Source organism: Pimephales promelas, chromosome 22 (assembly GCF_988280905.1).
Source record: "Pimephales promelas chromosome 22, fPimPro1.hap1.1, whole genome shotgun sequence".
NCBI lineage: Eukaryota > Metazoa > Chordata > Actinopteri > Cypriniformes > Leuciscidae > Pimephales > Pimephales promelas.
The window spans coordinates 4,063,327-4,087,954 of record NC_142790.1 but is presented as its reverse complement, the minus strand read 5'-3'; the positions used below and the strand labels follow the sequence as shown (position 1 = coordinate 4,087,954).

Below are 24,628 nucleotides of genomic sequence, written 5' to 3'. Positions count from 1 at the left end.
TTCTTTCAGCTCCCTCTGCTGGGACACTAATGAAATTTCTCACAGAGCTACAAGACCATTAAGATATTTCGGTGCGAGTGGACATGGGCTTCTCTCCCTGTGCATGCCTCGGTGACCGCCATGTCAAATTAGGACTTTTCCATTTTTATACAGTGCCTCTAATGACAGTCTTAGGTGTCAGTGCACACAGTTCGGACGGAGGCTGATACACTGTCTGCAAAAGAATTCCCTGTTCTTCTTCCTCGATCACCACTCACACACAGAGAGAAAGAGAGCCATTAACCAGAATTGTAAAACACCCGCTAGAAGCAGAACTCTCTCCAAGAGAGAGCTGGAGGGTGGGTTAGTGAGGTCTGACCACAGCAGTTAGCTTTACACGTCGACTCCAATCGCAGGTGAGGCCGCTGGGACTGCTGTAAATCAAAGCATCTGCTGTACAGGCGCGTATTAGGATGCGAAGGTTACGTCTCATAACAGCGACACGTCCCTGGGTGATCCACTTGAAGAGAAACAGCGAGAAGTAGTGATACTGTAATTGACTTAGCATGTCGCTACAGCGAGTGTGAAGCGGCCCGGGCAAATCAGTGTCTAATGAAGGAAATCTGTGCCGTGAGAGGCCACGCTTTGATATGCAGGCTTAATAAATGTCGGATATGATGCGGAACGTGGAAGTTCGTGGGCTCGAGTTTCTTGTTGTGTTGGCACAATGCATTCTGTCTATGAATGTCCCAGCTATATGAAGTGCAATTGAGTGAAAGAAGCATACTCGAAATTTTCAGTTTGTCTGTTTAACATCTTCGGCCCGTATCACTTTCTTTTTAATGTTTGTGCCAGTCTGGTTTCATTCACAGGAGGCTATAGGGTTGTTGTGATATTTTAGATTGTGTTAGCTGAAAAACACATTATTTGAATGATGAATCACTTTTCCCGCTTGTTAAAGGGGACATGTCATGCAAAATCCACTTTTTTAGCCCTTAAATGCATTTTGTTGTATATTTGGAGTGTTTGTAAGTACAGAAAAGATGACATTATTCTCTTCAGGTGCTTCGTTTATATCTTTATATTCTGTTTTGGTCATATTTTTCAAACCAGTTCAGATTTTTCTGTTTTCTATGACGTTTTTTGAACTATCACGTCACCGTATTTGCCGCGGAACTGCCAAATAAGGACATCGACTACCGGTCCAACACTTCGAGCAATCCGCCATTATTATTTCTCGCTCCGATTTTGTAGTCCGAGCTCAATGATGCAGAAGTTACGAGAGGGCAAGTCAAAATGTTCGGTTGTTGGATGTAGTGACCTGAAGCACTTCAAGGATTCCCACTTCAACAACCTCCGCCGGTATACAGAAGGGTTTGCCGATCGACTTCGTCTGAATGAGGGGTAAATTCCTTCTATCTTTGGAGACGACGAACAGAGCATTTCGATAAGCTGTAAATATCGTTAATAAAAATAAAGTACTTTACTTTCTTAAAACACATGGTGGTCATGGTTTAGCAGTGCCCTTGTCTTTCTTTGTTTTTGTTTTGAAGTAACGTTACCCGTCTGCTGTATTATTGTTCTTGAGTTTCATCAATGGTCATTTAGCTGCTGTGTTTTCTGATGCTTTTCTAAACGTATATTATTTTAAATACAGTTTTTTTGTGGTAAGATTAGACTGTAGTCATTTATCTTGTCAGTGTGCTCGTTTTAACAAGAGAAATAGTCGACTTTCACTAATAACACAATAGTTAACTTGCATACCAATACATCCATATGAAGAGGTTGTTCTGCATGTTCGTCGTCGTTATCAACTCGTATATAATCGTATATCTCTAATCAAACTACAATAATGGCCGAACGTGGGGAGTTGAACCGACCGTGAACTCATCGACCTGGAGAGCGGGCGGGATATGACGCATCTCCTTTTTATTTAAAGGGGCCGCTTTAAAACGGGTCGCTCAAAGATGTACATCAGAAAAGGGGTAGAAAAGGGGCTTGTGGAGCTATATTAATGAGGAATTCAGACCCAAGCATTGCAGTTATGTTTTATATAGACCACAACGGTATGATTTATATGTAAAAATGAATGATTTAAAAGCAGGATATGTACCCTTTAAATCGTGAAGTGTCGAACGGTGTTTCCGTGTCCAAGACCATTTTAAGTAAAATACCTCAATAACTGTTAATGAGCACTATTTATTTATAGCACACCAGCTTTTAAAAAACTCTCCGGACTCAGTGATATTTTAACGATTCGGTAAAGATGAATCGCTGGTTGCCCATTCTGAGACTTGACAGTATGGAGATAAAGGTTAGGATCTGGATTTTTCAAGAGTGTATTATCACCGTTTGTTATATTCTTTGGGGATGTAAAGGAGCGTTTGAACCTGAAAACTGACTTAAATGCATAGGCCAGATTTACTAAACAGAGCAAAATAGCATAAGAGCGCAATCCCAATATCACATAAAAAACGTCGATGGGAGTGGAAAGTTCTGCGTACACATTAAAGATCACAGATACAGCTGGATTATTTCCATAATGACCAACACAATCTATGAAGAGCAGCTCAAATTAGCGTCTGATTTAGGACTTGCTTTTTTGGGGCGTTAAAGAATGGCAAAAAAAAAAAAGAATAAATTGACTAGAGCAAACCTTAGTAAATCAACTTGCGTGGTTCATTTTAAATACTCTCCTCCCATAAATGTTCTGTCTGAAAGGGAAACTCCTACAAATGCAGCGCTAATTTTTCTTTTTAGTAATTTTTTTTAACGCCAGAGGGTTTGCTTTTAGTAAACCTGGCCCGTAGTGTTTGCTATAGTATTTGTCCAGAATAATAATGTCATCGTTATTAATAGGAATCAAGTTTGGTCTGCATTGAAGCTTATTTTGGCCAACCACTGCCCAGTTAGACAGCACACACTAGTATTGTAGTACTCGAAACCGGTCGTGTCTATCAGTCATATAATGGAGGTCTATGGTCACCACCACAAGTCCAAATTAAACATGATTTAATGACTCGTAAATGTAAGTACACATTGATGGCCTAAGACACGAAACGAGCGGTTTGTGTGAGAAAACGAACAGTATTTATATCGTTTTTACCCGCAAAGCTGCCGCGCCCTCAAATCACTTGGACGTGGCTGTGGTTACAAGAGGTAAAAACGATATAAATCCTGTTCGTTTTCTCACACAAATCGCTCGTTTCGTGTCTTAGGCCATCAATGTGTACTTACATTTACGAGTCATTATATCATGTTTAATTTGGACTTGCCTGTGCATGCTCTTTGAGGTGGTGACCATAGACCTCCATTATATGACTGATAGACATAAGACCTAAAAATGTCAATATTGAAACTACTGGAGAAACAAAGACACCTACATCCTGGATGCCTTTGAGGTAAACTAAAAACATCCCAACAATTAATTTCAAAGTGAACTATCCCTTTAACAGGATCCTTCTGCTTTCCAACTGTATCTATGATCCCGAATTTCCAAAAATCACTCACATCACATAGACAGAAGGCTACATCACACTTCAGTACGTTTCAACCAAATAGCTTACTCGAGGCGATCTGGCTTTACCAATCTCCAACACGGCACAACGCACGTGTGACATTTTCCTTTGATTCCTTGTTGACTGTTTAGAATTTAAAACGAACACCTGAAGCTATGAATCAAATGTCAGGTGTGGCGGTGTAGTGGAACTATATCAATACGGAGTGATATATGGCCTGCCGGAAGGTTTTTGCAGGGCTGGGATCAGCGCTCAGGTGTGTCCAGATTATTGGACCATGACAGAAAGGGCAGTCCATGAAAAGGTTTGGTGCTCTTGCTGTACCCAAGGGTTAGATAACGACATGACTGCTCTTTCCTTTCTCAACAGCTGTAATTGCTGAAATTGTCTCAAATTGTTTCAAACGTCATATTTTTACTCTGCAAACCTTGTCATTTCTGGCAGGGCTTGCTGGTTACCAGGTTTGGCAGCAGATACGGAGGGTCTGTTCAAAGGAAACAGGCTGGGTTTGAAGTGATGTCTGGGATGGTGTGCGGTGCTCTGGTATCTTCAAGAGAAGCAGAAGTGATAGAGTTGTGATGTTTCTGGTTGATGGTCAGAACGTTCTCCCTCCAACATGACAGCAAATGCGACTTCACAGGGCGTTTGAACGCGTCTCATCTCTGGTAGCACATGGAAGGTGCTTGTCGAGGTAATATTTTTGAAGTTGTGCGCGCTTGCTTTCCTTTTGGTAGGTTGATTTGTTCTGATGCCGTTCTGTTTAACGCCACGTCCAAATGCTTCAGTTCCACATTAAATACAAATTGCTGTATGAAGCGACAAAATCGCAACCAATAAATTATATTTAAAATGTATTATAAAAAATTGTTTTCTGCAAATTTTTTTTTTTTTTTTTTACATATTGTCAACTGTTCAAGAATAAACTAGTCAGTTAGTGAGGTCTACCAACTTTCCTGTTTGATTCCCAGGGAAAGCAAGAACTGATTAAATGTGAACCTTGAAATGCAATGCAAGTTGCTTTGGATGAAAGCGTCTGCCAAATGCATAAATGTAAATGTACTGGTCAGTTTTTTTTTTTGTTTTGTTTTTTAAGCTTTGGTAGCTGTGATATTCAAGATATGTTAACTCTTTCCCCACCATTGGGGCCAATTTTCCAGCTTTCTGTGTTTTCACTGTTATACTGCTTCTACACATTTTCTGAAAGAGTATTGATCAAAATACAGAAGAAGAAGCAGAAACAAGTGATAGCATAAAATAATGCAATTATCAACATTAAATGACTAGCTATAGGACTGTGAAACTTTGGGGATGTTAATCTGACAAATATATTTTCTCAGCTTTTTGCTCAAAATGTTTTGTTTTGTTTTTTGTTTTTGTTTGTTTTTTACGAACCTTACCCGCATTCAAGTGTTGATCAAAAAAGAATACATGAAGCTACAATAAAATGTTTTTGTGGGGGGTTTAAGAAGAGGGTCTGTTCTTTCTTTTTATAATCATACAACAAAATATTCTAGGGGTCATAAAACTTGTAAAAATGACCAAAATCCTGGTGCTGGCTGGCGACTTGTTTCAAAAACGCTGGCAGGAAAAGAGTTGTTAAGGCGAGACACTACACTGTAAAAAAAATAATTGTTGATTTAACTTAAAAAAGTAAGTAACCTGGTTGCCTAAACATTTTAAGTTGATTGAACTGGAAAAAGTTAGTTAATACAATGAAGGAAATTAATTTAATCATCAGAAACTCAAAATAATAAGTTATCTCAACTAAATAAATTATTTAATTTGATTCGACAAAAGAAAAATGATGACAAATCATTTACAGTGTACAGGTGAATAGTGTGAAATTTTTAAATAATAGATATCACCATGAAAATTCCTCAGTTTATTACTTACACAAGTATATTTTTAAAAATTATTATTCGTTTTTGAAATTTGTATGTTTAATTATGCAAATTAGACATGATCTCATTAAATATGCACAATTTTGCATATAATTCCGGTAGATAGATCTGAACATATGATAAAGCCGGGTGCAAAATTGTTTTTTTTTTTTCATTTTGTTTACACACAAGATGAAAAAATTTCTAATGGATTTCAAGATATGCTTTCATTACCTAGGAAATCAAAATATACTGTCCATAGCCTTAAAAAAAAAAAAAACAATTTTCACAATTTTTTAAATTAAAATGTCACATAAATCAGGCCAGGAATGATTTATTAACAAATCCCTCTGAAAATATCTTCAGAATACTGCTAAGTGTATAACTGGAACGTTTGGTGTACATAGGTGCTACATAGGCTGAGATATGTCTACTGGAGAATGACAAAAATCTCATTTTGAGAAAAAGGCATTTAAAGATTTAAGTAGTACATTTCTATTGAAAAAAACCCCCTCAAAAACAGAGTAAATGCTCAGGCCCTTAGTAATAATAATATATAATATTTCAAGCTCATGAAAACTGATTATTTAATACCATGGCAGGCATAAAGGCCTAAAACTGCAGTAAATCAATGAATTAACATTGGCAGAGTACACCCCTGTGATGCATCTGAGCAAATCACGTCAGCAGAAACCAGCAGTAGCCAATGAGATTTCGTCTTTAGTTTCAGATCACCCTTTGGACATTCACGATTGGTTACTGATAGAAAGGAAATGCCCATATTTGGGTTACACAACGTTGTACACGAGATTCAGAGCTTTCCATCGATACCGACTTGAGTAAACAGACGGAATGCTAACTTCTTGGTAAATTCGGGAAAAATGTACTGGCGCAGGTAAACTAAATGTAATAAAATAAACATTTGAATGTATATTTTCAACGTTCCCTTAAAGCAGCTTGAAAGAACACATATTAGCCCAAAATCTCAAAACTAATCACTGCATGAAAAATCAATGTTTTTGCCTGCCGTGTCTCGCCTTAAGATTAAATTTAATTATCACAATTAGTATCTAGTTAAAAATATCTTTCAGTTGATTTCTTATCGTTTTAGCTGGTGGTCCAGTTAGCCCCAGCTGGCAGATGCCGTAACACACAATCTGTAAGAAAGAAAGATGGGAGATTTCATATTGTGTTCTTCCAGGGAGTTCTGTGTCAGCTAATGTGATTTATAGTTATGTTAATAGCTTTCTCCAGATATTGTAGATCTTGGTGACCGGTCCTGTTTTGTTTATGCCGTTTGTTTGCTGAGTTAGCGGCATTAGCCGGTAGCATTGATGCCATTTTGGGAGTAATGATGATAATGTTTTTCCGTGGCCTTTCCGTTAGCAGGGCTCTTCACAATCAGGAGTGGATTAATGAGCGACGCGTGAAAAGCCCTTACGGTCAGAAGACACGCTCGTTAAGAGAACATCACACTCTTCCCTTTTCTCCGTCAATCTTTCCTCCTCATTTTCCCGTCTCAATCTTCCCCACTGACTCACGAATTCATTCTGAGGGGCAGGTCGTGTTATGCTTTTGAAGGAGCCTCTTCCCCGTCCTCTTTATTTGATGCATTATGTATAAAGGCCCTGATGTGTGTTTTACACCCTCTCTGGCATTATTAAGCCGTTTTTCCTCTTATCTGTGCTTTTCTATCTTGACACGGGGGTTAATCAGGTGGGATTGATGCAGAGCCTTTAAAACAAGCTGGGGCCTCATTTTTTTCACATTTTCCACACTGACTACTGTCTGTGTACTGACTAATGTCTAAAGCACAGTGGACACATAGATTTAAAGAGAAGAGGCACAGGATTGGTGAATTCACCTCTCGGCGCACTGATAACACCAGGTTGAGTGCACATGGAGAGAGAATTAAACCCATGCAGGGCAAAACCAACTGTGGCACAGATTGAACTGATCCCAAAAGCTGCTTTCATATCTGTTTGCCAGGTCTCTATGATCAGATGCCCTCACTAGAGCGGGACAATTTTTGGGCTTCAAACCCTCCAACCATAGCTGCGCACATGAATTCACACACACATGCATGCACACACACTTCCAAACAACATCTGTTTTATACGGCTGCAGAAGTGCATGATGAGTCCATCTGTGGTATGATTACGATCCTCACTGCTGGTTTGTTAGTGCGCATCTGCGTTATGGCCTGGAAGAGAACTTTTTTTCAGCTTGTTTGGTTGTACGTGTTTATTTGCTAACTGAATCATTTATCATGCTAAGACTGTTTTCATTTTTGATTAAGTTCACTTCCACCCCCTTTTTCTTTGGCGGTAAACTGCATGGTTTCTCCAACCAAACAGCAACCACATGAATTGAACGCAGGACTTGAGTTCACAGAAAAAGCACTAGGGTGTAAGGGCAGTAAAGTAGGCTACAACATAAAGGATTGAATGCAGGGATCTTGAAAAGTTTGAGTTGAACTACTTTTAGTTTGATACAGCATATTGTTATGATAGCCTCATGTCACGATTCGATTCAAATCACGATTCTGAACTCACGATGCAATGTTATTGCGATACTCCAAGACAAATGGTGAAAGGTTATACTTAAAATGATAAATTTGTAAATGAATAGGCTTGGACTAAGTGCTGGTAATCCTGGACACCAGAATAAAAATATTAATGATTCTAAAGCTGAAACCCCAATTATTTTCAGCCCGTTCTCATCCCAAGGCGTCATATACTGACGCTTTTGACATTTCGTCTACATCCAACGCACATGGCACCCTTTAGTGTCAATATGAGACGCATATATATATATATTGGCCAGAAGGCGCCTCCTAGTGGTCTAACCCTAACCCTACCCCAGACCTAAACCTACCCATAAAACTGTAAAAATGGATGCGTTTTAACTAATCAAAAAAAAAAAAAAATGTGGCAACAAATAACAAGAATTGAGTAATAATTAATCAAACTACTTCATTAAAAGTTAACCATTTAAAATGAGTAAAACTTTTTTTATAAAGGTTTCTTCAGGGTTTGTTTTAAAATGACGGTTTTCTCCTTCCGTGATTCTGCTTGTCAACATCAGGTGTCTTCAATGTTGGCAATATAAAATAAAGAGTTCTTAATTAATCTTCGACGTCTGTCTGTTAGTGAGATATTTTTGTAAAATTTTTTGGTGCAAACTTTACTCATTTTAAATGGTTAACTTTTAAGGAATAATTTGATTAATTATTACTCAATTCTAAATTGTTAAATTGAATTAATAATATTGCTTGTAATCTGTTGCCACAGTTATTAATTTTTACAGTGTATTGTCCCTATATCCATGAGGCATATTGTTAAATTTTTGTATTGAGATATATTGTGACACGCTCTATTGTTAGCATTTTAAAAATACAGTGCTCATAGCGCAAGACACTAAGAAAAAGACACTTGTAGTATCGTGGTCAAAGACGTATGTCTGGCTTTGACGTTGATGTGTAGATTTGTCGCTCCAGCCCAATAGACCTCAAGTATTTCACTTTCGAAGTACAAAAAAATCAGGCCATTGCTTTATCAGGTCGACTCATTCCACCATAACCTCTTTTCTGATAGTGGAGGTCATTTGTTCCAAGCCACAAATTTGTCATGATCCCTTTAGGCAATGGGGTCAGGAGCATTTAAGTGACCCAACTCTCCTTCGTATCGTTGAAGGACCCAAATCAAAGCTCTCTGGTCCTGCTGTTTGTAGGGGCGTAGGGAGTCTTCCAACTGATAGATGAGAAGGCATTGTTTTTAACAGCACTGGTGGCCCAGCCAGGCTGATCTGACTGACAGCTCCCCGCTGATAGAGCAGAAAGCGTGGCCGGCTGAAAATCTGTCTTGCAGGCTGCAGGGCCATCTGGACCTTCTGCACACTAAAAGGTTGGACACGGTTTGAGGCGACATCACAAAGCTGTACACAGTTCACATTGGAAGGGCGGGGGCTTCGTCAGCACTTTTCCCACTTCTCCTTTTCGTTCGCGTGGAAAGAAAGGAAAACAAAACTGTAAAACAATGCAAACAGAAATGAGAGTGTGGGCTCCTTGTAAAGCCAAGGTGAGAAATGGAGCCCGAGAGTTTAATGGCATGGGTAACGGAGAACAAACAGGAGTGAAATGTGTGGCACTGTGGGTGTCTGCCACTTTGAGATTTTCCAAAGCTCCTGAGGCTCCTGACTTCCGACGGATATTGATTTTCAAAGAACCCACCCTGGGCAGCAGGGCGGAGGATGATATAACCATGGAAAGACACTATTAAACTTGGTGAATGAATTGTTAAATACCTCTATAAAGAAATAGAAGACATGGCCCCATTTCTTAGCAGGGACGGCTGCTCTGTTGGGCCCTGATAAGCCATGGGGGGGTCTGGAGAGATGGCCCTCACGCACACCGTCGTATGATTGGATTCTCTCAAGCTGGAGATTGTAAAGCACAGAGTCGTCTCGTCCTGCTAGGAAATATACGATTCTCACGCGCGCCATGCAATGGAAGTCGTTAATTGTAGGAGTGCTAACCAGAGTTTGAAGGATGTTGAGATTTATTGGCATGGTTATGTACAATAAAAACATAATGATATAAAGGGCTAATTTCATAATTATTAAGAAATTGCTTCATTTTTCAACTGTTGGTATTGTCTTTTTATAGCTGTACATAATGCTTATGTTTTGGTCTTCACTGAATCTGCATTTTATCAAATGCATTAAAGGGATAGTTAATTATCCCATAATGTATTCACCCTCAAGCCATCCTAGGTGTATATGTCTTCAGCCAAACACAGTCGGAGTTATATTAAATAATATCCTGGCTTTTCCAATTTTTAAAATGGGAGTGAATGAGATTTTGAAGACCAAAAAGTGCATCTATCCATCATAAATGTAATCCATTTGACTCCAGTGGGTTAATAAAGCCGAAATTTTCGTACGTGTTTTTTCGTGTTCGTCAGCCTAAAAATTCATCACGCACAGAAACCTTGCACACTGAGTCCGATGCGTATTTATTAAACCTTTGCGGGAAAAAAAACGTAAAAATACAAAATGGATTCGTCAAGCAGTGAGGATGATTTTGTTGTCCTCTCTCTTATTGAAAAGAGAAGAAAGAGAAAATATTACGTCCATCCAATCCTGAAATTGTGCCGAGAGGAAGCACCTCCTTATCAAGGAGTTGCGAATTTATCCCGACCGATTCAGAATTTACCTCAGAATGTCAGTGGAACAGCTGTAGGCTACAGGTTATTGTACCCAAATAATACATTAGTTATCGAATTAGCTGCGCAATCACAGATTAATTGATCCGAAATTTAAATCTGATTGAAATGGGAGGTTATTCCTTTCATAATCCAATCGAGAGTAGAGAAAACATAAACACTTGATCGAATTGAAAACTGAAACTGAAAGCACTGCTGCGCATATGTGCAATGATGTGCGGAACGAGCTCCATAGGGCGAGCTCCCCCCGGCCCTGAATTGTCAAAAAACCTCTCAAAATGCTGGCTGTGTATGCAAAAAACGTAGAAAATCGAACCCGATCCGAATTTTTTTATGACGAACGGAAGTTTCGGAGGTGGTGTGCAAACATGATTGACATAACGTGAGGTCGAATTATTTTTTAACGTGCGAAAATTTCAGATGCGAATTTCGGACTCAGTGTGCAATGGCCTTAAAACAAGCATTTTTAAAGCGAAATGTGGGAGGAGCTCGAGTTTTTTACCCAGCCATATTAGTTTGAACCGCGAGAGGCGTTTACTCTCTGCTGAACTTACGCTACTCCTACATCCTACGCCATATGCTGGAACTCGTGAACCGGAAGCTACAGTTTATAAAGTTATATTTATGGATATTCCTCTTACAAAAATGCATCGCTTCACTTTAGAAGACCTTCGTTAACCCTCTGGAGCCGTATGGATTACTTTTATGGATGGATGGATTCACTTTTTTAGGCTTCAAAATTTCAGTTATTATTCATTAAGAATAACAGAATAGTATACGACGTGCACAATATCGAATTTGGATCGGCCTCGTCTGAACGATACCCGATCCGGCAAAAATGGCAGTATCGGAGCCGATACCGATCCTGAGTATCAGATCGGCGCACCCCTACTTTAATTCATCATTTAATTATTATGATATTTTGGGCTTCTTTAAAAAAAAAAAAAAAAAACAAAGGTCATCAAGAATTTTTAGCAAGTAAAGTCAGTCGCTAAACAGGGTGCACACGTCTTGACAAGTTCGCATAGGAGAGCAAAATCCCAACCCTCTTCCCGTCTGCTCACCTCAGTCTGAAAGCAGGCAGTCGAATTCTCTCGTCCATTTCCCTGCAGAGAAAACCATGCATTTCCAGGACCCTTTTGTAAGCAAGACGCCCCCAAGGGACAGACTTCTGGGTCACGGATCAGTCGAGAAAATTTCCCTGTTGACATTTGTGTTCCTGGCACAATATTGACTTCTGAGGGGAGATGACGGCAACAATGCGACTGACATTCTGCATTGGAAACACGACTTCTGGAAAGAGAGTTGCAATGAAACCTGATTAAATGCTGTGCCATTGATGTGTTATTTGTAATATAACCTTGCTAATTATAACTAAACCTTTACCTAAGCCCGAGTTATAAGTTTTGTTTTAACAGCTGTTTCAAGGAAAAATGCTTGGTGGGAAATTATTGGCAGGTTTAGGGACCTTGATAAATTTGATTATTTTGCATAATTCTGTACAAGAGCAGAGCGTGAAAATGCAATTATTACTACAGTTACGAGGTGGAACACCACGGTAAAGCTAAATTTAGCAGTAACGCAGTGTGTCTACGCATATTGTGATGCGTTTTATTATTTTGTTAGGACGGGAAGAACCTCCGCACATCGCAAGATGCTGTTTGTGTCCTGTCACATGATCCACACCTTGCAAACTGAAAGGAGTTGGATTGCAAATGTTTCTCTGATTTGACTGAGCAGTCTTATTCTTTGCCTGATTAACATTCAACGCAAATTCTCTAGCAATGTGCCAGAGACTAAATCACAATTCTTTCAGCTTTTGATTTTTCTTTCCTTTTCATGGACACTTTCAAGGTATTCGAGTTTCTTTTGAGTGCTCTTAATAGTTTATTTCTGCCTTTGATATCTAATTTCAGTCCATTACCTGCAAGAGATTTCCCTCTTTCAGATTTGTGAATACAGATTTATGCAAAAGACTTAATTATTATGGCATATCTTCAAACGGAATCAAAGGATTTGATTGCCATTAATGGTTCAAGTTGAGACAAGTATGTGAAATTGAAAAGCTTACAATGTGCTGTTGGAATGTAGCAAACAATAGACAGAAGCCACTTAATTCCCATGAAATCGCCAATGCTGAGGTCTGTTTTCTCTTTGTTATTAACCCTCTGAGGACCAAGGTGTTTTGGGGTCCTTGAGATGTTCTGACATGTCCTGACATTAGTACATTTTTCAGTTGCTTATTAACATATTAAAGGAGCATTTCACCCATTGCAACATTAATCTTTATTGAAAGTGGATCATCTATGTAGTCAAAATGTAAAATAATATTTTAATTTGGTGCCCTCTTGACCTAGCCTGGCTGCGCCCTCCTACGCACTTCCGCTCAATTTCATTGAAATGAAATGAACTAGAGTCTGGTTGAACCAGGCTACTCTTGACCGAGAAAATAACCAAGGGGTGCATTTGTGTTAAAAAAATACAGTACCCAGAATGCCACTACATTGCACAGCTCCGCAAGCCACACCCACTAACGCACCCATCCACCGGAAGTTCGGAACAGTGCAAACAGAATTCACTCTTCCGTCTACAACGCTAACATTAGCTGTTACCAGAGTAAGAGTTTGAAATTCATTTCAAACAAAATGTTAGTTGGCTGTGGCGAGCAGGACGATCGAGGGCGAGGGATGTAAGAGGACGGCGCGCTGCGCGAGGCCGGTGGCGTGAGTGATAATGAAAGACACCTTGTTAGGCGCGCGCCGGTGCGTCTCTCCCGAAGGAGCGAATGTATAAAATGGGGAGCGACGACGGCAGATCGAGAGAGAAACAGGCCTGATTTTATGTTTATTTGTTTCTGTTGTGTGTAACGCTGGCTTACTTTCGTTTTGTAATTGTTAATTTTACTATTAAAATGTTTAAATGTTCGCCGGTTCATGCCTCTTTCTTCCCACAACAACAAACCCAGTTCACGTTACATTTGTAAACACATTAGTGAATTACTCGGCGTTTGTATTTATTTACGTATGGTGAATTACTGCATGATACCTGGATGTTCTGAAGGCGAAACTATCACAACACAAACGTCCGTGTACTCATCTGATTCAGAGATTTCCTCCAGGAGAAATTGCCATCGTTGAAATTCTCTGCAGCAGACAGGCTCTGTGTCCAAAGGCTGTAGCACGCAGCGAATGTACAGGCAACAGCAATCCGCCCAGCGCCAGAGTCAGTGCGGGGTCCTCGACCAAGACAGGCCGCCGCCTCAGAGCCTCCTGCTCCTCCATCAGCCTCAACTGCTCTAAACTTTATTGCGCCTCGTAAAAATAGCCACGAACATCGGATTCGAGCAGCAGAATTTCAAAATCCTCTTCTTCCATATCATGTTTAGTTTCTTCCATCATTATCATTAGGGCTGGGTATCGATTCACATTTCAATTTCGATTCGATTTCGATTCGCAAGCTCTCAGTTCGATTCTCGATTCGATTTTCGATTCTCGATTCCTGATTTGATTCTCGATTCAACTATAATGAAGATGTAATAAAAATCCTATATTTATAATTTATAAAAAAGAACAGTGGACATAAGTTTACTAGTGGTTAATTAATACAAGAAAATTAAGAGCCATAAACCTATATATAAAACACTTTTTATTTTAGGTACACTAAATGCATACAAAGATTTTGATGCAATATGCAAAAAAGAGTCGAACAGTCGCACAGCTTGATCAAACAGTATCATGTTATTTTATGTTTAAGATAGATAAATATATAAATATTTAGACATTTTTTACATTGATCTTACCTAAATGTTAATGTATTTTTTTTAAGAGTTTATGTATGGATGCTTGATTTCAATCTTTGAATTAAATTGAAAAAAGTAGCACAAATAAATACAATAGAATAAAGACAAAAATTAAGAGACATTTTGGGGTAGTTTTTTGGGTATGTCAGATATACTACAGAAACTGAATAAAGTAATCCAATGTAAAATAACACTGGATAGTCTTTTTAGTCCAGACTGAATTAAATACAAAGGCTATTAATTCTGATTGCTTACAATTAATACTATATTCTGTTGTTATGACAACAGAATTAATGACTGACACAAATGGCTGCGTTCACTTTAAGAACTAGTGCGCGAATCCATTACTGTTTCATTAACTTTCTGTCACACACGTTTAATGCTAATTTAAGACATTACCGACTGTCTTTACGAGGTTACTCACCAAGACCAGAGTTTTGACATAATGTTGCGTGTTTTAACTGTTAAAGCGATATAATCCAAGGATAAAACTTTTGTTTCTGGCGAGCTGTTTGTGAGGCGGATTTAGGCTGTGCACGCAGTGAAAGAAATCTCTGAGAGTGCGCGAGCACGGGATGGTTTAACATTGCTTGAGCAAATAAATGATAAATGTTAGTTACGATCATAGGTCACGATGCAATGCTGGCCCGATTGTGCAAGTGAATATTCCGTCGTGTCCCGACTCCTAAACGCGTGTGTGTATCGACAGCTGCAGCGCTTGGCGCTTGCCTAGTGCAGAGAGACGAGAAGATGCAGCACCGCGTCCGCGAGCCCTTTATATGGAAAAAAATCGATTCGTGGCCGTTGAGAATCGATTTTGAATCGACCACATTTTAAAAAACGATTAATCGAAAAATCGATTTTTTTGCCCAGCCCTAATTATCAAAACTTCATATCTCCACAGGGCTTGTTAGCTTAGCTTCCAAACAAGATGGCGGATATTGATTTCAGTCTCTGCAAGTGAAGTCCCACCCACTGATCTGTAATAGGCCTGTGGGTGAGTGGGTGCCACACCCTTGAATAATAGTGAGCTAATCATTGTAGTCTGTTGACATTTCAATGAAATGTGACTTCCTGCTTATCGTGACGCAGAATGACGATTTTTACGTCACGATAAGCAGGAAATAAAACACTTAAATCCTTATTTCTCCCATCTTGGGGGAAAATAAGGGGATAAACCATGACCATTCAAAAATATGACTGGGTTTCTAAAGATACAAAGCTTAATGCAAATGGGTGAAGTGACCCTTTAATGGCACAGCTGAAATCACACTATATTTAGCAGAAACAGGGCTACCATAATATGTGAGCAACATGTACATGTTTTGTATTTTCAAGAGAATATTGTTTATGCGTGGTTATTGTAAAAACTAAAAATGAAAGTTTCTGAAATAAGGCCACAAAACACATACGAAATATGTGTACTCAAGACTTTTGACTAATGGATGTTGTTGCCTAGGGTTTTTTCATCACAAAGATCTGAAAATCATCCTCCTAATTGTTCACATAAAACTGTGAATTGGGTTATATTGTAAATTTTTTTTTTTTTTTTTTTGCCAAGGCAATATGCGAATGGGCGTGAACAGGCCAGCCCCATCATCAATAATTAGGTGATTCTCACCTGAGAGAGACAAAAGACCCGAATTTCTTTCAGATGCCAAAGCCTCTAGGTGCCATTTGAAATTTTCTTCTAGAATGATCATTTTTTCAAGCTTGTATATTTAAGTTCAGTAATTTAACTTAAATGACAATTAATAGGTAGTCTTCATTGCCATTTAAAGTAGTATTACTCTTTGTCCCATTACTACAGACATGATCGATAAGAAACTACTCCTAAAAAAACTACATAGCAACACCCTGGTAACCATTCAGTTGATGCTAGTATAATGACAGCAGGAATAACGTAAAAATGTATCTGTTTTTCCTAATTCCTTCTCACGAGAGGTGAATGTTGGATCGTGAATGCTCATCTATGGCATATGAGCACCATCACTGAACTCTGGCGTCAGTCCAACGATAGCTCACGCCTCTGTCTTTGAAGTGTGGAAATGTTTGGCATCCCTCTTAATCCTTTTAATGTCACCAATAAAAGATGTTTTATTGAGGTGACATTGGGATTAGTGTTTAATTACCACTGAGAGGCATTTAAATATGTCTGCTGGTTTGGCAAGCTCAAGCTAGAGTAAAGGAGCACTTTACTGTGTGTTTTCTGCTGGCTACCCAACCAGATTAATGATGACACCATCATTTTGTTCATATGATTAGGTGATACAGTATGACATTTCCAGAGAGTTTTGTTGCTGCATACAACTGAAATACATTGGTATTTGATTTCTTACAGTTGTCACTGAACATTAAACTGAGGTAGAAATATTGAGATAGAAATATTTGAACCTTTGATCAGTTAATTCCCCAAATGGAGTGTGAAAATTAATATATTAAAATTAAATACGAAAGAAGCCATTTTTCATCAGTTCTGGTGTTGGTATTACTGTGTTTTGCATTTGAAGGTCAATATATGCTGTTTTTCAGTGTGATCTTGTTAGTATTCATTAGTTTTCATGTAGCACACACACACACACACACATATATATATATATTTAATACCACAATGGACTGTTTCTAAAAAAAAAAAAAACTTTCTATAATTAAAATTTATTTGAAATCATAAAATACAGATTTCATTGATATTTTGGTACCACTTTACTTGAAGGGGTGTGCATAAGACTAATATGACACCTTCATAATCATGACATGACATATGTTATATGTTTTATGCATGTTTGTGACAAGAGTCATTAAGTGTCATTCGCTCAGTTATGACATTTTAATGCAAATATGACATTGTTTGAGATGTCTTTGACATAAACCAATACATCATAACCTGTCAGTGTCTTTGTCATGACAACTTGACATTACTAAGACAACACAACCTGTCATAAACATGACATAGCAGATTAATGATCAAACTTAAGAGAGCACCTAGCTTTATTGGTTAACATTACGTTAAACTGTCATGTGGCTGGTTTTGACATTGTCTGTCGTGAAGCCATTATAACTTTTTAATGACAAATTCAATTAGTACCACTGTAGTTGAGGTCACAAAAATATTCATGACACAGGTATAATGCCTCATGACAGCCAATGTCAAAGCCAACCACATGACAGTTTAAGTTAATTTAATGTCAAGTTGTCATGACAAAGACACTGACAGGTTATGATGTATTGGTTTATGTCAAGATGTCATAACAAAGACATCTTAATGTTATATTTGCATTCAAAATGTCATTATTGAGCAAAAGGACTTAAGGACAGTCGTCATAAACATGCATAAACCCTACTCTATATTCAACATGTGTCATGTCATGGTTATGGAGGTGTAATTCTTGTAAATGAAGGTGTCAGTCTTATGCACACCCCTTCAAGTAAAGTGTTACTGATTTTTTTTTTCATAATTACAGTTGGCCATGTATCAGTGAGTGACTATTTACATATAAATGCATATAAAACAGCATGTATATTTAAGTGTTTTTCTGCTAAATACAAAGTTCTGTCATGAAACTATAGATTGCGCAGGCTGACAGGTCCTTAACTCAATCTGCTCAATCACATCATTCTCAATAGAGCACAGCTGATTGGTTCCTGCTGTATCAGTAGCCAATGAGATCGCTTCTCAACCTTTTAATACTCGGTCAGCATTTGCTATAGCAGTGCAGCACTCTTTCAGAAACCATCCAGCTTCCCCAGCTCCACCTGTATAGATCTGCTACAGGTAATTCATGTATGCTACACATATTGGTACCTTAGTGGTACATATTATCACCTAAAATGTACATATTAGTACCTAAAATGTACATATTACCTCATAAAACGTACATATTAGCACCTAAAATGTAGATTAGCACCTGATATGTATATATTAGCACCTAAAATGTACAAATTAGCACCTAAAATGTACAGATTAGCACCTAAAATGTACATATTAGCACATAAAATGTAGATTAGCACCTGAAATGTATATATTAGCACCTAAAATGTACAAATTAGCACCTAAAATGTACAGATCAGCACCTAAAATGTACAAATTAGCACCTAAAATGTACATATTAACACCTAAAAATGTACATATTAGCACCTAAAATGTACATATTAACACCTAAAATGTACATATTATTAGCACATAAAATGTACAAATTAGCACCTAAAATGTACATATTAACACTTAAAATGTACATATTAGCACCTAAAATGTACATATTAGCACATAAAATGTACAAATTAGCACCTAAAATGTACATATTAGCACCTAAAATGTACATATTAACACCTAAAATGGACTTATTAACACCTAAACTGTAGGCTACTTATTAACACCTAAAATGTACATATTAGCATCTAAAATGTACATATTAACACCTAAATGTACATATTAGCACCTGAAATGTACATATTAACACCTGAAATGTACATATTAGCTCCTAAAATTTACATATTAGCACCTAAAATGGACAACCGTCTGTTGAATGCAAACACAGGATCCAGGTTATTTTTCAGTCTGGCGGCCTCAACCCTGAGCTCAGAGCGATGGACAGATGGTCCATTTGAGACGCCACCAAACTAATCACGCTGTTCCATTAGCGAAAGTGTCTCAGATAAACGTCTGACTATGAGCACGCCCGTGGTCTCTTCGCCTTCCAATTACTCTATTGATGGCCGATGTTTTGACACAAATTAATTGGGTCACCATGTTGGTGTGACGGGGGAAAAGTGCTACGGGCAAAGTCATCGTGTGATCATGGAATAGCAAATCTATTCGCTGAATTTAATTGATTTACAATGAAAAATGCTTCATATATATAATTTATGGCCTGTGAAAAACTCTATTATGCAATATCATGTCTGAATAAAGTCAAGTTATTTCTTTGTTGCAGTAACATTGCCCTATCAAATAATGTGGTCAGATGTTAACATTTAATTTTATTAATACTTTGCAGTACATTCAAATATTTAGACATATGTCATAAAACATTTGTTGATATCTTTTTATTACATTTGAAAATAAGAAGTAATTTAAAACTAAATAAAATGAAATTGAAATTTGTTTCAGATATGGATTTTCATGTTATTTTCAAGGAAATAATATATTTTTTTCAAATGTGTTCACATTTGAGTTTGATGTATAAAATATACTTTGAAAATAAGAAGGAATTTAAAACAAAAAAAGAAATTGAATTTTTTTTCAGTTATGGATTTTCATTTTTTTTCAAGGAAATAATTTTTTTTTCAAGCGCATTCACATTTGAGTTTGATGTATAAAATACTTTGAAAATAAGAAGGAATATAAAAAAAATACATTTTAATTTGTTTCAGATATGGATTTAAATTTTTTTCAAGGAAATAATATACTTTTTAAAATGCATTCACATTTGAGTTTGATGTATAAAATATACTTTGAAAATAAGAAGGAATTTAAAACAAAAAAATGAAATTAAAATTTGTTTCAGATATTTATTTTCATTTTTTTAAGGAAATAATATATTTTTTCAAATGCATTCACATTTGAGTTTGATGTATAAAATATACTTTGAAAACAAGGAAAAAAAAAAAAAAAAAAAAGGAATTTAAAATTTGAAATTTGTTTGAGATATGGATTTTCATTTTTTTTTTTTTTTTTTTTCAAATGCATTCACATTTGAGTTTAAATAAACTGGAGATGATCTGGAAAATTGATGTTTGCAAATTTCAATTATTTTTGAAAAATACTGCTAATGTTTTAAGTTCTGTGCAGTGCAATATGCTGCATGAACACTAACACATCATCCATATGAACATTTTTTAATAAGGAATCAAACTTACCAAAAACCGGTTGTGTATTGCAGGAGTTTGCTGACGCGATCTTCCAGCTGGTGCGAGAGAAATACACAGAGCTGGCCGGCTGCTCCTCACTTCTGCACGCGCGCCATAAAGGCCTTGCGGGCATCGTCATGACCAGAGGTATGGCATCATTCACATCGCCCTATGAATTATTGAAGAAGTTCAATAAGGGGAGAGAAAGCACCTCTAAGTCTCTGTGTATCATATGAGTGTGTGAGCTTTGTATGAAATATTTAGTACTTTATCACCTGTGAAGAATCAACAGACAGAGATGCACATATATGAGAAAAAATATTCAAAGAGCAGTCAAAGAATAGACTAAATGATTTACAGGCAATGAAGGTCTCGGGTTGTTGTTGTTTTTTAGAGCAATAATAAAGGTGATGTGTGTATGTTTTTCCAAAGTTAAAATACTTTCCCTTATCCTAGATTTATATTCTGCGTCAACTATAAGTCATTCATGAAGGGTGCAAGCACTGTGGCACTATCAAAACATTGTTATTAGTTTAAAGCAACACCAAGTAACTTTTCCTCTGCGGTCGCCCTACAGGTTGGAAGCGGAATTGTCGTAAATAATTTAGCCTAGCGCATCCTACCGTCACACGCACTCTGTTTATCTGGCACCGGTTTTGGAATCACGATGACAGTTCAAAAGCTACCCGGCTGCTAGGGATCTTACATGTAGTTGTAGTCTACTGTCGAGTGCGCTCCACGTACCGGCAATCGTAACGCTTGCCATAAAGCAGGTCATATTTGTAGTTTTCTTAGGTCTCATTCGGACTACAGAAATGCGACCCGATCTGGCAATCTTACATAGCGTGGATATATCAGATAAAGGCACGACATGTCACGACTTGATGAACCACTGAAACGATTTCGAAAACATTATTTTAAGGTAAAAAATCTTACTTAGTGCTGCTTTAAAGGATTAGTTCACTTTTAAAAAAAAAACTTTTGCTGATAATTTATTCACCCCCATGTCATCCAAGATGTCCATGTCATTCTTTCTTCAGTCGAAAAGAAATTAAGGTTTTTGATGAAAACATTCCAGCATTTTTCTCCATATAATGTACTTCAATGGGAACAAAGTTTATAAATAAAAAAGTTAAAAAATAACAAAGTTTATGTTTTATAAGCTCAAATTGTCGCCTTGCTCTGTTCTGTGATGCGCGTTCGTGACTCTCCCGTTCGAACTCGTTCATCAAAATGAACAAATCCTTTTTCATGTCATTTGGTTCATTCAACGAACGAAATGAACGAGTTGACTCTGGAAAAGATTCGTTCATTTTGATGAACGAGTTCGAACAGGAGAGTCACGAACGCACATTACAGAACAGAGCAAGGCGAGCATTTGAGCTAATAAAACTTAAAATTTGTTATTTATTTATTAAAAGAGCGATTGTTTCGCTTGATAAGACCCTTATTCATCGTCTGGTGTCGTTTAAAGCCCTTTGAACAGTTTGCAGTTTGCACTGAAACTGTCTTTTGGACCTTGAACCGTTTGGTTCCCATTGAAGTCCATTATATGGAGAAAAATCCTGGAATGTTTTCATCAAAAACCTTAATTTATTTTCGACTGAAGAAAGAAAGACATGGACATCTTGGATGACGTGGGGGTGAGTAAATTATCAGCAAACTTTTTTTTTTTTTTTTTCTAAAAGTGAACTACTCCTTTAAGCATCCAATCAGGTTGATTATAGCAACAGCTCAACCAATGAGGTCCGGTGTGTGTGTGGTCTGACCAATAGCAGACTGGGGAAAAGTGTTGGAGAAAGCGGTTTATAAACGGTCCTCTTTTTTTGCACTTGTATGGACACTGACAGCTTTCAACTTAGATTTCAACTTTTGAAATTTACATTCTTTGAAGAAAATGTTTGGTTGCGTGTGCAACGCTACAACACTAGATGTGGTTTGTTATTGGTGTGTTGATATGGTTTTTTAAAATGCATTTTTAGGTTGTTGCTAGTGTGTTGTCCACCAGATGAAAACCACAATGATTCAATATATAACTAATGGTTAAGTAGGGTGGGTAAAAATAACACATTCATTTCTGCTATTAATGCTGTTTAACATGTTTAACACACTATACAAAAGCTATATACATATATATATATATATATATATATATATCCACTGTTGGTATTTAATGGTTTATTGTTGCTAGTATATGTCCCATGATGAGTTAAAACAGCTCAGTTGACTAGCAGGGAAAGGTTGGCACGATGTTTCAATGTGTTTGTGTAAGACACAGCTGCAGGCTTTCAGGAGTCATTGCAGGATCAGTATCAAGTTTTTCTTTTGAAGACCACAGCTCATCAATTTAGACTTCAGTGAGATCTGACCTAATCCCTGTCCTCGCTGCTCTGTCTCTCTCTTTCTCTCCTTCTCTCGGCTCCGTCTGCCTCACAGTAATTGCAGAGCATGTTTATTAAGACTGTTATCTTCAAAGATCCAGACGCCGGTGCCCAAGAATTTGTGGCAGGCGAGCAGACACGCGAACTTGACAGAAACACTAGGGGTTCTGTTCACTGCTCTTTGAGCATCTATTGAATCTTTTAGACTGGCACGGGCACCGGTGGAATATTAATGCGGGTCCAACTTTGAACCGCGGGACTTTCGCAGAGGGAGTCATAACCTGAGCGAGAGTGCTTCTCACAAGACTCTTATTGGATTATTTCATCTGGTAACGTAAAAGAAACAGACACCGCTTGAATCAGATGGTGCGTAATCGTGTTTCAGCAGGCGCAGTACGGACGCTGGGGCACTGGGTTTTGAACATCAGATGCACAGTTAGGCTGGTAAAGGGAACCAAACACGTCTGCTTCCACACTTGGAGAACAGATGATTGTGTTTAGAGCAATTCGGAAGTGGAAAGACTGATTTCTATGCTGGGAAACTGCATATTAAGTCCAACCAACACTCTCAGAAAAAAAGGTACAAAAGCCATCACAGGGGCTGTACCTTTTCAAAAGGGAAAACTTTTGTCCATATTAGGTACTAATATGTACATTTTAGGTGCTAACATGGAAATTTAGGTGCTATATGTACATTTTAGGTGCTAATATGTAAATGTTTGGGTGCTAATATGTACATTTTAGGTTCTAATATGGACATTTAGGTGCTAATATGTCCATTTTAGGTGCTAATATGTACATTTTAGGTGCTAATATGGACATTTGGGTGCTAATATGTACATTTTAGGTGTTAATATGGACATTTAGATGCTAATATGTACATTTTAGGTGCTAATATGGACATTTATGTGCTAACATGTACATTTTAGGTGCTAATATGTAATTTTTTAGGTATTAATATGTACATTTTAGGTGCTAATGTGAACATTTATATGCTAATATGTACATTTTAGGTGCTAATATGTAAATTTTTAGGTGCTAATAAGGTACCAAAATGCACCCTTTAGTTACTTTTGAAAAGGTACAGCCCCAGGGACAGCTTTTGTACCTTTTTTTCTGAGAGTGAAGGGTCTGAAAAGTTTTCTTGTTATGTGGCATCCCGACAAAATTGCATTGTATTCCCCATTTTTCTAAGTAAATGCATTATCAAATGTGTAGTTATGCTAGCTGTGATGTTCCGATAATTTCAAACTAGGAATAATATGGAAATGCAGTCAACAAATTTGGAACCGTTACAGAAAATGAACATAACGTTTGTCAGCAAGTCAGATTCAATATACAGTTTATTTAGTCTGTTTTTGTAGATAAAGCTCAATCTCTAATCATATCATTTTATATAAGCGTGCCATATTTGCTCAAAGGTTTACTTGCGGTGGGAATTATCTCTGGGACACAGTTTGTTAAATGGTGATGATGTGCACCGTTTTGACCTCATTTCATATTCAAACATTTTAACATGCAAGACCAACTTGTAAAGGATCAATTCACGAGCCTCTTTATTCCTAATGGCATGTAAATGACTCGGTAGATGATGACCTCGGCCATTTGCTTTATCCCTGAAGAAAATGTGTTTAATGCAAATTCATCAATTTTCAGTAATAATCGCTTTCTGCATGTATTTTTTTAACCAAAATATACTGTGCCCATCCAATCCAATATGGTAGTTAGACCTCCCAAAGCAGAGTATACGCATAAAAACCCATCTAATGATTCCTTATGATTTGATGGCCTCATAAAGAAGCTGATGAACTGCATTCTTTCCTTGTTGTGCGAAACAAAACTCATTTAGAAAATGTGGGGGTAATGATGCTTATTAAGCTCATATCAGCATATGGGCTTCCCCTGACAGACCTCCGCCAGAGTGACCCGTGCGCTGATGAATAGTGTCTTGCACAGACAGTTCACAGAGGAATACTCACTTTCCACTCGCTGAATATCA

General features: G+C 37.6%; 1 protein-coding gene across 4 annotated transcripts in view; it reads left to right on the top strand.

The window, feature by feature from the left end:
- adarb2 (adenosine deaminase RNA specific B2 (inactive)) overlaps window positions 1-24,628 on the top strand; it is a 516,612-nt gene that overhangs the window by 360,948 nt on the left and 131,036 nt on the right. For all 4 annotated transcript variants that reach the window (XM_089125947.1, XM_089125946.1, XM_039667440.2 and 1 more), the window contains one exon: window positions 20,281-20,395. In XM_089125947.1, the coding sequence (XP_088982073.1) occupies window positions 20,281-20,395 (115 nt within the window). The remainder of the gene's footprint in view (window positions 1-20,280; window positions 20,396-24,628) is intronic.